The sequence below is a fragment of the Metarhizium album genome (assembly GCF_000804445.1).
Source record: "Metarhizium album ARSEF 1941 chromosome Unknown scaffold_29, whole genome shotgun sequence".
Taxonomy (NCBI): Eukaryota; Fungi; Ascomycota; class Sordariomycetes; order Hypocreales; family Clavicipitaceae; genus Metarhizium; species Metarhizium album.
Window position 1 is genome coordinate 72,261 of NW_024467603.1, and position 14,444 is coordinate 86,704.

The 14,444-nt window shown below is 55.4% G+C and overlaps 3 protein-coding genes across 3 annotated transcripts; 1 reads left to right on the forward strand and 2 right to left on the reverse strand.

Annotated features, from left to right (window-relative positions):
- Nucleotides 1-1,648: 1,648 nt before the first annotated feature.
- On the forward strand, nucleotides 1,649-3,639 carry MAM_07252 (Amidase; the record flags this gene model as incomplete). The annotated part of the gene is made up of 2 exons (XM_040826050.1): nucleotides 1,649-3,047; nucleotides 3,113-3,639. The coding sequence occupies 2 exons, from the start codon at nucleotides 1,649-1,651 to the stop codon at nucleotides 3,637-3,639; spliced, it is 1,926 nt and encodes a 641-aa protein (XP_040675899.1).
- Nucleotides 3,640-4,343: 704 nt separating this feature from the next.
- Nucleotides 4,344-4,729, reverse strand: MAM_07253 (uncharacterized protein; the record flags this gene model as incomplete). The annotated part of the gene is made up of 2 exons (XM_040826051.1): nucleotides 4,344-4,666; nucleotides 4,717-4,729. 2 exons carry the CDS (start codon nucleotides 4,727-4,729, stop codon nucleotides 4,344-4,346), a joined length of 336 nt encoding a protein of 111 aa, XP_040675900.1.
- Nucleotides 4,730-6,334: 1,605 nt separating this feature from the next.
- On the reverse strand, nucleotides 6,335-8,798 carry MAM_07254 (Fe(2+) transport protein 3; the record flags this gene model as incomplete). Its single annotated transcript, XM_040826052.1, has 6 exons — nucleotides 6,335-6,956; nucleotides 7,180-7,210; nucleotides 7,280-8,390; nucleotides 8,454-8,569; nucleotides 8,622-8,648; nucleotides 8,714-8,798. 6 exons carry the CDS (start codon nucleotides 8,796-8,798, stop codon nucleotides 6,335-6,337), a joined length of 1,992 nt encoding a protein of 663 aa, XP_040675901.1.
- Between the last annotated feature and the right edge of the window lie 5,646 nt (nucleotides 8,799-14,444).

The following is a 14,444-nucleotide window of genomic DNA, read 5'->3' on the forward strand; positions in this document are numbered from 1 at the left end:
GCGTCGTCAACTTATCGACCGCCTGTCCAAATACTACGCCCAAGGTCCCTGACAAGAAGTGTGTCAGACAAAACACGAGTCACGGAGATTCTGGGCATCTTTGGATGCGAGAACGCACATGGGTCTCAGGAGATTGGATGTTGAAAGCCTCAAAGGCTTGTCCACGGCTTGCAATGCGCAATGCGCGCGCCGGCGACACCAAAGCCTCCTTTGCCGTCAGTCGATGATGGGAGCTGTCAAGACGTTTTTGCGCCGCCGCTGCCCGGTTTGTTCACCTCAATGAGCGCTGTAGCATTTGTGGCCGTCCCTTTCTCAATAGGGGGGGTTATGAGACTGCCATAAACAGGACGTCCCATCTGTTCCCCTTGACGGGCCTTCTCTTTGCCACATTACGTGTGGTCAAGGACGGGCCGACTCGAATGCACAACTGAGGTGGCGTTGCGGCGTCGAGACATGGGAGCATCATCCTCGATGGCTTCGCTGACGAGCATCGAGACTTCGCTATCCACAGCCACGGACATGACGTGGCCCAAGCAGCAAATGGAGTCATCTGAGATGGTGGGCGGAATCTGTCACGTCGTGTTGAGGATTGCATGTAGGTCGCCGAAACGCATGCCCGAGGTGGTTCGCATTCACGAGTAAATGCCTTGCCGACTGGGTTCAGGACCGTCTCGACCCTTTCTCCTTTCTTTTTCTCGGCCAAGGCGTTCGCCGGAAGTTCCTCCGTTACACGGCGGTATGCATCACCACGGATACTTCTTCACACGGCGACCTGCTCAAGACGAACGGTACGACTACGACACAGAACCTAACACGTTTGATTGGTGGCCACTGTGATACAAACGGTCGTCACATCCGATATCAAAAGCAGATCTTGCAAGTGACATGTTTGGAAAACCAGGGACAGCCTGGTCCCATGCAGTCATGTACTATTTAATGTACCGAGTAACTACGAATGCTTCAAGCCAAAGTTGGTCCTCTGGTTCCACGACATATACATATTCGACCCGCGACTGCGTCTGTGTACCCCAACGATCAACGTAAGCTGCAGACTTGCCGCCCACGGTCACTCAAAGCCTGGTGAGCATCTCGACTTGGTGGTATACAGTGCTTGACGAAAACGGGTTGCGATCTTTGATATCCACGAGATGCCCGCCACTGCAGAGTACGGAGCACAGTTGAAAACATCATTGGCAAGCCTGCTTTCCCGGTCATAGCAGTGCGTCAGGACCGAGGTGGCGGACCAGCTCCAACGACACGTCATTTCTTCTCAGCCATCAAACCTCCATGTGGCTGCGTAGCGTCAAGTTGCCCTGCCAGATGCTTGGCTCGCCATGCCGATCTTTTTGCAGTATTTGGATACCGTTCAGTTGGAGAGGAGGGGAGTAGTTGAACGACCGACACGGACAGCAAGCAACACTGGGTGATTTCAAAGTGCTGAGGTTTCTGCAAAGCTGGTTCTTGTCGACCTTTGAATTTCCGGGCCAGTCCTTGCGCAACCCAACCGCGACCAGACTCGGGGAATGACAACGTGCCAGGATTCACAAGCATGGCGCTATTCATATTACTTAAATGCTGCTGCTGCATCAGCTTCTCCCCAAGCCCTCGGTAAGGTGACTGTCCCCGGCACGACCAGATATCAGACAGTATGGCTCGCAAGCAGACGTTGCTGCTGCTCGCCTTGGCAGCTACTGCTGCGTGTGCCCTGGTAGGGGGCGGAGTCTCCTTGCAACTGAACGCCATCAACTATTTTGTTTCGCCCTTCCCGCAGGGCAAGGTTGTCAACGGTACGCTTGATGTCAAGACCCTGCCGAACCAGCTCGGATTCATCCCCGCAACGGTGATATCAGACACCGACTTGAGCCCGGAGAGCTTGTCCCGGAACTGGTCTACCGTGGACGACGTTTGGCAGCCCGCCTTTCTCGAAAACATATTCGTCGTCTCCAATCTCAACACGGAGTCTGCCAGCGGGAGCTGGAGCTACCATGATGGAGTCTCATCACTCGTGCTCTCGCCGGACGTCGTTGACAAAATACCCTCGGGTCCATATTTCGTCAACGTCTTCACCGGACAGGCACATCAGGCGTTCCGGCTCTATGACGACTTTGCCGGCTCGTTCACCCAGTCCCTCCTGCAACGACCGGACGGCCGCTTCCAGACGCTGTCGGCGCAAGTCCCGGCGGCCGATTCACTAACGATTGGTGTCCCGTCCCGCCTGTACTTCACCAAGACTCCAGCCAAGCCTCTGGCCGGCGTCCGCGTCGGAGTCAAGGACATTTACTCCCTGGCCGGCGTCAAAAAGGGCTGCGGCAACCGTGCGTGGTATCATCTGTACCCGGCGGCCGGCACCACGGGCACGGCGATGCAGAACCTGATTGACAAAGGCGCCGTCATCGTTGGCGTGCAAAAGACGTCGCAGTTCGCCAACGGAGAGACGCCGACCGCAGACTGGGTGGATTACCATTCCCCCTTCAACCCCCGAGGAGACGGATACCAGGACCCGGCCACGTCGTCCGCAGGGGCGGGCTCGTCAATGGCGTCGTACGAATGGTTAGACCTAGCCGTCGGCAGCGACACCGGGGGCTCGATTCGAGGACCGGCCATCTTCCAGGGCGTCTTCGGGAACCGTCCTTCCCACGGCCTCGTCAGTCTCGACGAGGTCATGCCGTTGTCGCCCAGGCTGGACACGGCCGGATTCCTGGCCCGCGACCCCTTCCTGTGGAATGCCGCCAATGCCGCGCTCTACGGGGACAACTACACGGATTTCGCAGGCGAGAGGCCCAAGTACCCTGCCCAGCTGCGCTTGTTGGACGTGCCTGCCGACAACTCGTCCCGCTCCCTGGTCATACAAGGCTTCGTCTCCGAGCTGGCCGAATATCTCGGTACGACGCCCACGGTCCTGGATCTGGACAAGGAGTGGGAGACGACGGGACCACCGTCAGCCGGGGGCGAGGGCCTCTCGCAACTCCTCAACACCACGTACGCGGCGATGATTGCCAAGGACCAGACAAGGCTTGTCCGCGAGCCCTTTTACCGCGACTATGCAGGTGAGTAGAACGGACTCGGAGCCCGCCTGCGCGATACACGGCCCCTGACAAGAACATTTCTCAAGCTGCTCACGACGGCCGCCTGCCGTTTGTCAACCCAGTCCCGCTGGCTCGCTGGGGCTGGGGGGACTCCCAGCCGGACTCGATCCTGCCGGATGCTGTGCGGAACAAGACGCTCTTCATGGACTGGTTCAACGACAAGATCCTCCCGCGGAGCCCCGAAGCGCGGACCTGCTCGAGCGGCCTCCTCCTGGTCGGCGGCGCGGTCCGCTTCGTCAGTCGCAACGCGTACATCAACCCGCCGGTGCCGCCGTTTGGCTTCTCCAACGGGCACATATCCATCTTTGCCGAGACCCCGGACAGCGTCTTTCCGCTTGGCCAGGTCCCCGAGTTCAGCTCCATCACGAACCACACCGAGTTTCTGCCCGTCGCCATCGACGTCCTTGCCGCCAGGGGATGCGACGGGCTCATTGCCAGGCTGGCGGCGGATTTGGTTGCCGCCGGCATACTCGAGGTGCCAAAGGTTGGGGCAGGGCTGGACGGCGGAGAGATTCTCATGCGGCGGCGCTCCGCGGGACGTGTTTTGCAGTAAACACGGCGGGTGGTTGCGTCACCGAGCCACGGCCTAGATGGGATGCTGGCGATGGTCGTGGGAATTCATGTTTCTGGGTATGCCGTTCCCGATAGTTCGTCCCGTCTAGTACTGCGATTGATTGCTACCGGTCGAGCTTTCCCTGCTGCCTCTAGAGTCTTGTGTGTATGAGATGCGCCAAAATAGCTATCGCTATAGTTGAAGGTGCCCTTTAAGCTGGACTGCGGGCAGCACCCAAGCTTGCGAATATTGGATGGATTTTGCCAGTCCGCCAACACATATTTGGAGCGTCATCGCCACTGGCAAGGGCAATCTTGGAGTAGCAACTGCCAGCTGGTCTTGTTGGAGCGATATTGCTGCTTCTTCTTCTTGACTCTTGTCCCGGACAGCACGGTGCTCGACATGGCGTCGGAGAAGTTGCTTCGCGGGCAAACGGATGTTGAGGTGGGCAGTCGATCGAGACTGTGCATCACATACATGCGTTGGGAGATGAAGACGGGAGGCATTCGATTGGACTATTTGTTCAGGGGCTCCTCTGGATACAGGTGTGCAGTCCTTGATATTCGTTGCCATCTGCTCGCACTCTCGGGTTCCCGTTGAAGCATTCGCTCGACCAGCCATGTTGTCTCGTCTACATTTCTCTCCTCTGCCACGTGTTCCCTGCTGCCGAGGGACAGACAGGACAGGTACATGTTCTTCCCAGCTTACGCCTCGAAGATGCTGTTTGCGAAATACTGAAAGTCCACCTTGTTGCCGGTGTCGCTAAAGATTCCGAGGTAGAAGCCGTCCTTGTCTACTGGCGGGCCGCCCGAGGGATGGAGCAGGTAGAGATAGAAGCTGTGGAAAGCTCCTTGGCGGTCGGTGAGTATGGGGGTGATCTGCAGGTTGGGTGCCCGAGAGAAGCTTTTCTTGAAGTTGAATCTTGTGGGCTTCCCGTCGGCGTACCGTTGAATCTGGCCGCTTCCTCCCTCGACTTCCCCGATCACGCCGTGCTGGTTGTCAAAGAGCCTGCCTGCACATCGGTCGGCTGGACGAATGCAAAGTGAGAGGGTGCTGATGAAGCAGGTCCTTGCTCACCTTCGGCACTCATGATGCTGCCTGTACTCCGTGGTGGTCGCAATGTCAAGTAAAGATCTTTCAGCAGGGCAGGGCGAGCTCCAGGATGAGAGTATGTGCCAGCTGGGGGCTTTGCAACGGCCAGTCCATGGAGAGGGGAGGGCAAATGTCTAGAATATAACTATCCTCTCCCTCGCCATGGTATGCGGCGCCTTCGTCATTCCATGTGCCTCCGCATCCACGCATACACACTTGCAGTGTGTTTATCTGCATCGTGCTCCTTTGGGCTCCTGCTGACCATCAGCATACATGGTCAGTTGTTGTACGGCATCGTAGCATAGCAGGTGGTAGTAGGCGCTCCTTTGCGACTCGAAGTAGTGAGCCAAGGGCCTAGAATTGCATGGAGCTCTCGGCTCTCCAATCAGATGGAAGCCATGAAGCAGCTGCCGTAGCGATGTCACGTTGGTAACATGCCCTGCAACAACAATAAGTAAGCTACATGTAAGTTATATGAGCTCGGCAAGGGAGTTGCGAAACAATATTCTGGTCAGGTCTCCGTATCAAGCTGAACATGCGTCTTCATGGCCAACTGGCCGTGGCCACATATGTGGTCTTGTCGCCCGTGGCATCTGCGGCACACTCGGTACATGCGAAGAAAAGGCCTGTCCGTTTGCCGCTGCTAAAAAGATGCAACGGAGGTTCGATTCAATAAAGGATCGTCAGATGGCCGTGGTCGGTCCTTCGAAAGTATGACGTAAAATTGCTTTGTAAGGAAGTCGCAAGCTGAGGCCTCAGAAACGGCAGGCGCACAAACGGTGAACACTTAACAATGCAGGATTCTGCCAGCAGGATGCAGGACACTCATCTGAAAGCGCGCCGCACACACGACAACCTCCAAGGCCAATAGTACCTGATTGCAGCAGGTCAACTGAATCATCGACCGTCGGTGGCTTCATCTGCGACGTGCTGCGACCTGGCGTTGGCTACGATGCAGAAGTATAGGGTAGATGGGACATTTGTCGGATCTTGACGCAGAGCTTCCACTGTTCAGTGTCGGGAGCCGCGAATGTACGCAACCCAAACAATTTCAAGTGCGATGCAGGACGTAAGTCCGGAAATCTCCTCGGCGTCAACGTCTTCATGCTTGTCACATTACACGGCCTCGCCCGAGCACAGGCACGCCTTGGGTCACAGGTCCATCGTGACGGAAGCCCACGTCTCAAAGTACTCTGCTCGATGCTGGGACACGGCATCGCTGCCAGTCCACATATATCTAGGGCGCGGAAAGCAAGGCAGCAAGAGCCCAGGCGGCCGGCAGAGTATCACGAGCAACAACGCCGAGCTACATGGCTTCTTTTCAGAGGAGCAGTGGCGCAAGGCTTCGCGCGGATCAGGGCGAGTGGACGGAGACCACTTCTTGTTCATCCCCTGTGGCGACCGTCAAGCAGAGCGTTCTCGGTGATATCCAGGCGTTGACGAATAGTGTTCTTGTGCTCGACGTGCCTTCGCGGGGTACATTTGTGACGTCACAAGCGGCAGGTTGAAACGAGTCGAATAACACAAAGTAGTCAACTTCACCTCTGCGCCGGCCGGCGGCGACCTCTGTGCAGCTGCTGCTCATACATTGTAATCCTCTCATCTAAATCTCAAGCTTGTGTGAAGCTGGTCCAACAACACTGCCCCGCGCGCAAAGACGACTAAATAGGTGCGGCCATGTTGGCCAGGACAATTCTGTAGCCGTCGGCATCTTCAAAAGCCGTTCCGCCTCGATCCCAGTAGGGATTGTGGCCACACGGCTGAACCCGCGACTCTCCATCCTCGACACGGCGGCACGGTACGGCTCCGGCTCGGGGAGGTAGAAGACGAGGAGGTTGTCTTGGGTTGGGGCCGTCCCTGCTTCGTGTCCCGTCACGCTTGTGAGCTCAAGATGGTACGCTGCATCCCTGTGTCCCAGCACGATGCCGTCGAACCCGTCGTGATTCTTGAATCGGAGGAGCACCTCGAAGCCGAGCCCGTCGCGGTAAAAGGGCAGCAGCGCGTCGATGTTGTCCGTCGGCCTCGCCACGCGGAGATGCGCAGTAGCCAGGGCCACCGTCTGCGTATGTTCTTGTACGGTCCTTTTCCCAGATGGATGGTTCTCTTCCAGCTTTCGCGGCGTGTGGGAAGAAGCCGGACCGATATGCGTTCCCAGAAGAGTCGAGAAACAGCAAGCAGTTCCTACAAGTGGGCTGGGCAGCTTGTCATGTTTCTGAAGCTCAGCGCTTCCGGACCCCGGTATGCGTAAGAACAAGCAGCTAGCTGCGCTTCAAATGCCATCCTCAAGCCCACAGGCCGCCACCCGCCCTAACCTCTCGTGTACGGATACACGCTTTCGTTGCCTTTCAATGCCGCAAGTCATAAAACATGAATCTATGCGGTGACACCCTCGCTGCGAATCGTGTCGTGTCGTTCTGTGCCCGTCTTTCGTGGCCGTGTCCAACCTACGCAAAGGCACCCACGACGGACATGCCGAGTGCTGCACAAGCACGCCACACTTGTTAGCTCGACCCAATTGCCCGGTCGCATTGCTTGATTGCTTACTCACCTCCGAGAAGAACCCAAGCAAAGGCCATGGCCTTGTCCTTTGTGCGCATCAGCCGGTTTGCTTCCTCGGACAGGAAGTCCTCCGCCAGCAAGTCCACGAGCGCAGCGTAGATCAGTAGTCCAGAGGAACTGTGCCCGATTAGCCTAGCCATTCGACCCGGGGGATGCTCGCCTCCAAGGAAAGCATACATGGAATTGAATACTCCGACAATGATCAAACCAAAGGCACTTTCGGGGTCGTACGTGTTTCGCGCCAACAGACCGATTGCCTGTCCGATGGGTGCGGTGGTTCCGAATGCCAACACCATGACCCATGGTCTAACGCTAGTCTTGGGGTACGGCACGGCCGCAATGCGGGAGCCCAGGCCGAGGCCTTCGAAGAGCTGGTGAAACGAGATGGCAATGAGAAGAATCACGAAGCCCTCTACTGTGATGGACACCGTCATTCCCACGAAAACAGAGTGAAACAGGATCCCCCCCTCGAGCAAGGTAATGTTGGTTGACATCCTCTTCAAGAGAGTTCGGTCCACGGGCTCGCCGTCCCTGTCCACGCTGGATACCGTGATTGTGTCTTGGGCTTTTTCTTCGTCCGCCATGTTCAAGCCTCCTTCTCCGTCTTCGGGCCGGCGAAGTGTGTTCATCAGCTCCGTGTGCTGCCGAGCATGTTGCTCGTAGGAGGCGACGGACCAGGTGGGCATTCTCGACAGTCTGCGGCCTCTCTTGTCGTATTCGTAGTCGTTTTGGAGAGTCTGCTCGTCATCTGACTTTTCGTCGAGTGACGTCGGGTGGGAGCCCGTCGTGGGCGGCTTCTCGCCCGACACCACGGGGAGACTACGCTGCTCAGCTGTTTGAGAGCAATTATACTGCCGTCTTGGTGAGTCTGCACGTGCTTGAGCTGCGTCATGTTGATAATGGCCAGAAACGCCGGCCATAGTCGGGCCACCGTGAGAGTGGTCACCAGCCTTGGAATCGAGCCACATTTCAATGACAAAGAGCACAAACAGAGAGCCCATCATGATGGCGCCCGGTAAGGGGGGGTAGTCCTTGGTGAACAAGTCGGGGAGACAGGGATTTCCCAAACTCGTAAACGCCGTCGGCAGTAGCTGTCTTTGCTATCAGCAACAAGTCCGCCCATGTACTCGGAGCTCTGTCATGCCCCGTGTAGAGCCACTCACATGAACAAACGCAGTTGCTATCAAGACACCTGTACCAAAGTGTTTGCAGGCGGAGAAAATCTTTGGCGGGATCCTGAGCCATCTGAGCTTTCTCGCCGCAACAGGGAAGCCGCATCCTAGGACGCTGTTAGTCGCAGAAGACGATGGATTTAGAGGTATGATAATTACCTAGGCATGACACAAATAGAACCACGACTGAAAGTTCCCAATGTCAGTTGATCCAGTACGAGACCACGGCCGGGGTCGGATTCATGACATACAGAGGCCAACCACATGGAGAGTCAAGTCGTATTCATGTTGGCTAGAGTCGCCCTGTTTACCGCACTGAGGCTTCGCGTCGTCCATGGTAATCACAAAATACCGACATGTGCCGGGAACTTGCTTTTCTTCCTTTTTCTTCCCTACGAGGTCGAGGGGCAAGACAGATGATATCCTGGGGGCAGCCGGTACAAAAGACGGTAATGCATTGTTTCCCCATTTTTGAAGCCATGCGCTCGGCCTGTCCGTGCTATCCGTCTCCCTCTGATGCGCAAATCGTCTACAATGCCCATTCCAATATTGGCTCGAGGCAAGATGGTTAGAGTTCGTAACAAAGTAACCACACCATGCTTTGTACCAAGATTTGTGCTGTGAAGTAGCGAGCAGGATCCTGGGCTGAGGTTTTGCCTTCGGCAATGGCTGAAGCCACTTGTTTAGACTGCGCGCGTCCGACGCGGTTGACTCCACGGACCGCCGGCGGCGGTCGCTTGGTAGCATTGCAAAGGGACTCGGAGACGCATTGGCTCCATCCCCGTACGTCTGATCAGCTCTTGTTCAACTGGCTCGGCAGTTGGTGTGGCACGACCGTGCGCTCCTTGACTACTTGGGAATCGGAAGCCTGAGCGGCAGCACGACGTTCCGATCTGCCTGAAACCAGAACTCGTACCGGAGCCGTGGCTGTTTCTTCACTGTCGTAACAGTTGCGAAGACTGCTACTGTGGCTGTCTGACTTCGTTTGACCATCATGAAACACCCAAAACAGGCTTCGATTCTTGCCCAGACTGAAATTCAAGTCGCACTTTGTCCGCCCGTTACCGCTTATAGCACACCTGGTTCTCACAACCCCAGCCGCCAGGAAGAACGAGGGGATGCTTGCCAACTTCAGCTCAGATTTCCCGCCTCTTGGCCAGATCTCCCAGGCATTCACGGACAGGTCCCGCACGACACGTCGTTTTTCTTGTCGTGTATTGTTGGATAATCACCGGTGTTGACCTGTGGCCACACAGCTAACATAGAGTCGCATATCCCGCGTGGTGCGAATGTTGTCACTTTGGCTTCATGCTAGGAGGCAGCAAGGCGGGCCTTCACGCCCAATAGTCGTCGTCGGCCGCACATGAGGTCTTCGCGCTTTTATTCGTTGCATCTTAAACATCACCTCAGTTTGTGTCCTTTGGCTATTGTGCGTTGCCGTATGCACGATATAGTCACAGAGCAGGCAACTGATCACTACCAACTTGCTCCAATGACCAACTCTTCAGTAATGGCTGTACAGGGCTTGTCCAATTATGTATCAATAGGTTACAGTCGTTCTGGGTCAACCTTGTGCGTGGGGTTCAAGGAGCAATACTCATACCATCCGTCGGATCTTGCCATGTTCGAATTCTCATGGCTAAATTTTGTGCCATTTCTCTTCTCAAAACACCACCAAGTGCCGAATTCTGAGATGGGCATCTTGCATACCACGATGCATCGGCAAAACCTAGCCATGCGGTTGATTGATTTGGATGGAACACGGGAATGGACTCCGAGTCAAGGGGTTGGCGAGTGCTGCTACTCAGAAAGGGTTAGGGTTGGCACTTCCCATGAGGGTGCCCTATCGCGTTGCCAGTGACAAGATGAAAAATAACCTCTCCCTGGAGCCGTAAGAGTATAAGCACATCCGCTGTTTTTGCTTCACTCGAGCGTCAGAATCCCTTTTTGCCACGAGGGTACTCTACGTACCAGCATACACATACATAAATCACACATCAATCTTGTATCAATCGGTCCAGGCGTCGGAGCACCGAAGATGAATATCAGAGTCCGTCTGTCACGACGTGTCCCAAGCGTAAACTGAAACTTTGATTGACGGACATTGACATGTCCCGGTGAGAAACTCCGCATGGTTTACACCGTCTGTGTAGCAATGACGCCCTGCTTGATAAGGTACAACATTTAGAGCCTCAGTGGCAGGCTCTACCATACTTGTCCAGTCGCACGTAATTGTAGTGCAAGGGCGTCAGGAATCTTGCGAGCCAAAGCGCGGGCGAGTCAATGGCGATCTGGCGTCTGGCCCCGGGTCTGATAGTAGTCGACGGCATCCTCTGCCTATTCCATTGTCGTCATGGATGTCATTCTCATGCCCGCGGCGGTTTCGGCAGCATCTGGCCAATACAAGTTGTCGCGGTCTTTGCGAAGTAGCACGGTTTCGAGGTCAGCGAGGTGGTTATGCCACTCGCCACTGCACGCAGGCGATGGCGCAACCGCACGAGGAATGCGCAAAAAGGGCTGGAGATGAATCATACTAGAGATGGCCATGGTGGTGCCCGTTGCAGGGTCTGGCTGCGTTGCCCTAAAGATATCAATCACACTGCCGAGAAGTCCCCCGCTGTGCACCCGACCAAGCACCGCAGCGTGTTAAAAGTCTGACGTAGCTGGTGAGGCGGACTTTGTCGTGACTGCTACACCGCGGCCTTTGTTGATCTTGTTATCTGCGCTGTGTCGGCAGGCCATGCGGAGCTGCAAAGGTTTGCTGCAGAAATTCGATACGGGAAAAGTGACCCTGTCGGGGACTTGTCGCGATTCCTGGTGATGGAGAATTTTAATTCCTCAGGCAACAAAACTAAACCCGCACAAACAGCGCACAGAGACGCGAGAGGCCGAGATCGAGGCTGTTTTGCAGAAAGGCTGACAATTTTTTTTTGTTTGCCTTCATTCCTGACTGCCATCCATCGGCCCTCACGGCCCAGATCAATTGCGGATTCCCTCTGCCGTCGTAGCTCGGCGTTGATGCCTCATACAATGCTTCCCATGGACTATCAAGTTCTTGGAAACATCGCAAGTCGTTCTAATATATCACCAGCCGCTACCTCTACGACGCCTCGGTGACCACGCAAAGGTAGTGCTCATGACGACAATGGCAAGGGCGTTCACCCGGCCTTGAGCGGCCTAGAACCACATGACCAGGACAGCATCTACACGAACTGCTGGAGGCAGGGCTCGGTGGACAAGCAATAGCACACGTACAGGCTGCTCGGATACGTGCGGCACGTCCAAGTGGAAGGGATACAAGCGTCACGGGTGACATTTTCGGAGCACATACAGTTGGTCGAGTGCCGAAGCTGAGCTGGAGCCAGACGAGGAGCATGCGAGAAGCCAGACAAAGAGGCGAAAGCACGCACTGTTGGCACTGCCACTGTGACCTCTTGAACGACCTCATGGCGCCCGAGACGATGTCGACGACCCGATTGGTTTGTCGAATTTTGTCGGTTTCCCGATGTTGCCGAACGGGCGGGAATGCGGTTGACGGGCTTGCCTCACCGGAAACGCGAAGTGCTTGACCGAGAGCCAAGACGCTTGGCAAGACCTTCCAGGCTCCTCACACGTTGGAAGTGTATCCTGGTTGTTCTCAAACAAGCCCGATCGTAATATATCTCCAGAAGGCAAACAATCGGCAGGAGGAGCCATGTGGAGATTGCTTCCTGTCGCACAGGATGTACGGGGGTATTAGTACACATGAAGAGTGTCCTCTGTCTGCGCATCTTTTGGTGCATTAGTTACTTCCCAGCGAGAACGGTCAAAATTCTCATCACTCCCCACGAGTAATAACAGCAGTCTCTTGCAACAAGTCGCTTGTACAGTTGCGCCGTGGACCGTTTGGGCATCCAAGCCTTCCGAGGTATACTACTCTTCAGCTTAGTCCAGCAATTTTAGCTCATAATTAAAGATGTGGCACCTGACCACAACGGTGCCGAGCGGGCTGAGATTAAGCACGTCGATTTACTCCGTACAGATCCTATTACTCCGTTGCCTGGTGTGGATATTGGAGAGGATCTAATGCCACCACAGAGACGGTAATCTGCCCGCTACCTCTTGTTCAACGTCAACCTCTCTCGCCTGTCTGCAACCATGGCTTCACCGTCGACTTCGTGCACAGATTACCTCTTTTCCCGACTATCAGCGTGGGCTACTGCTCTCACGGCTACAAAAGGGTTCTGGAGCTTGCCAAGAAACAGCCTAAAGAAGGGCGTTATTGATACCAGCGCATTGACCTGCATGTTTCGCTTCTGATGTCTTGGCTTACGACGTTGCGGCCCCTGGTGTCGGCTGCACTGGAAATATACCCCGGGAGACTCATCTGGTACAGGCAAGACCGTGGCATCACGCAGCGCTCGAAATCTTGAAACAGGCCTGGTGTGATAGCCACGAGGACAATGAGGCGGATCGCACATAAACCACGCCCAAGGCAATAGAAAGAAAGATAAGAAGGAAAATTCGTGGTCTGCGGGCGAGATGACTCTATCAGACTTCGATTGTCCATGGTGTCATAAAGGTCCCATCGGTATATACGAGCCCACTGTCATCCTTGCGGCTCCTACTCATTGTACAGCCATTTCGATCGCGATCGTCGCATGTACGGCCCCCGCCGTGGTCTGAAGATCCGGATCACTGCCGCTAGAGTGACCGTGGTCTAGGAAGCTAATAGTACTGCCTAAAAACACGGACATAGGTATTATTGACGAGGCCACGTTGAGACCGGGTTCTCGCGTGCAGGACTCTTTCGATGCGCCATGTGCGAGCCGTGACGGGTCTTAGGGGCAGCATTCACCATCACGTCGAGGCCTGAACGACAAGGACGAACAACACGTCAGACCCTCTTGACCCGAGGCTTGGGCAAACCTGTTCATCCGAAGTTGATGGACCTCGTTTACTTTTTGTTTTCCGTGACCGAGTGGAGTTTTGTCATCATCATGCCGCGTTGTACCAGTCGAACCCTTGTTGGTTCATCATGAGTGCTGTGAGTGCAATGCATGGCCTGGGGTCCCTATGCATGCTAATTATTAACACTGCATTGGCAGGGAAGAGGCAAACCTTGTAGTACGTAGTACTACGTAGCATCTCTTAGTTTTGTCCAGAATCTAGGTCCTTCTACTCAAGACTTGTGACAATGTCAACTCCGCACCCCTACTTCCCTGCTTCTCCCCAGGAAGATCCATGCCTTTACTCAGGAACCCCTGACTTGCCAGACAAGGTCGCAACATTGGCACATGGCGTGGCGGAAACTTGGCTAGGGACTAGCCTAGCCGCCCGCCGTCTTGGGTCATCAGACATTAGTCGCTGTTATCGGCTCATGGTAGGTTAGGTCGAAGTATTCATCCACCTTGCTCGCCGACCGGGCGGACGGCCAGGCGCTGCTTCGCCCCGTTCAGAGATTCACTCCGAGGCCGCGCGGCTACCAGGCCATCAATAGCCCATAGCAGAGACCCCTCAACGCTGACACAATCTCTGCAACATACGTCTGCACCAGCAAGTCGTCAGGAAGACACTGCTTCCGCCGGTCAGCTTTGCTGGCTCAGGGAGACCCGGTTCTCGTGGCGCAGTGGCGTCTTGGTGAAAGGCTCAAGAGCTGAAGTTGACGAGTTGCTTCAGGCAAAGACTCCATTGGCCATTCGCCCATCTTCTCCAATCACTCAACAGCCCCGGACCTTTACCCGTGCCACGCCCCTAGTCGTCCGGGTCCAGAAGCCTCGACGTTATGCAGCTTGCTTGTTTGGGCCGAAACTTCTCGTCTTCGCCCAAAAACATTGAAACCCAGGTTGCTTCAATTCACTGAGGGGTGGAAGGACTCCACAAAAATCTACGGGATTAAGCTGCTCGACGGCAAAACGAAACTGGGGATAACCTTCTCTCTCACTCCCGGTCGGATGGATAAATACCAAGTGAAGCGAGATACCCCGTATTACGTAGCCCAGA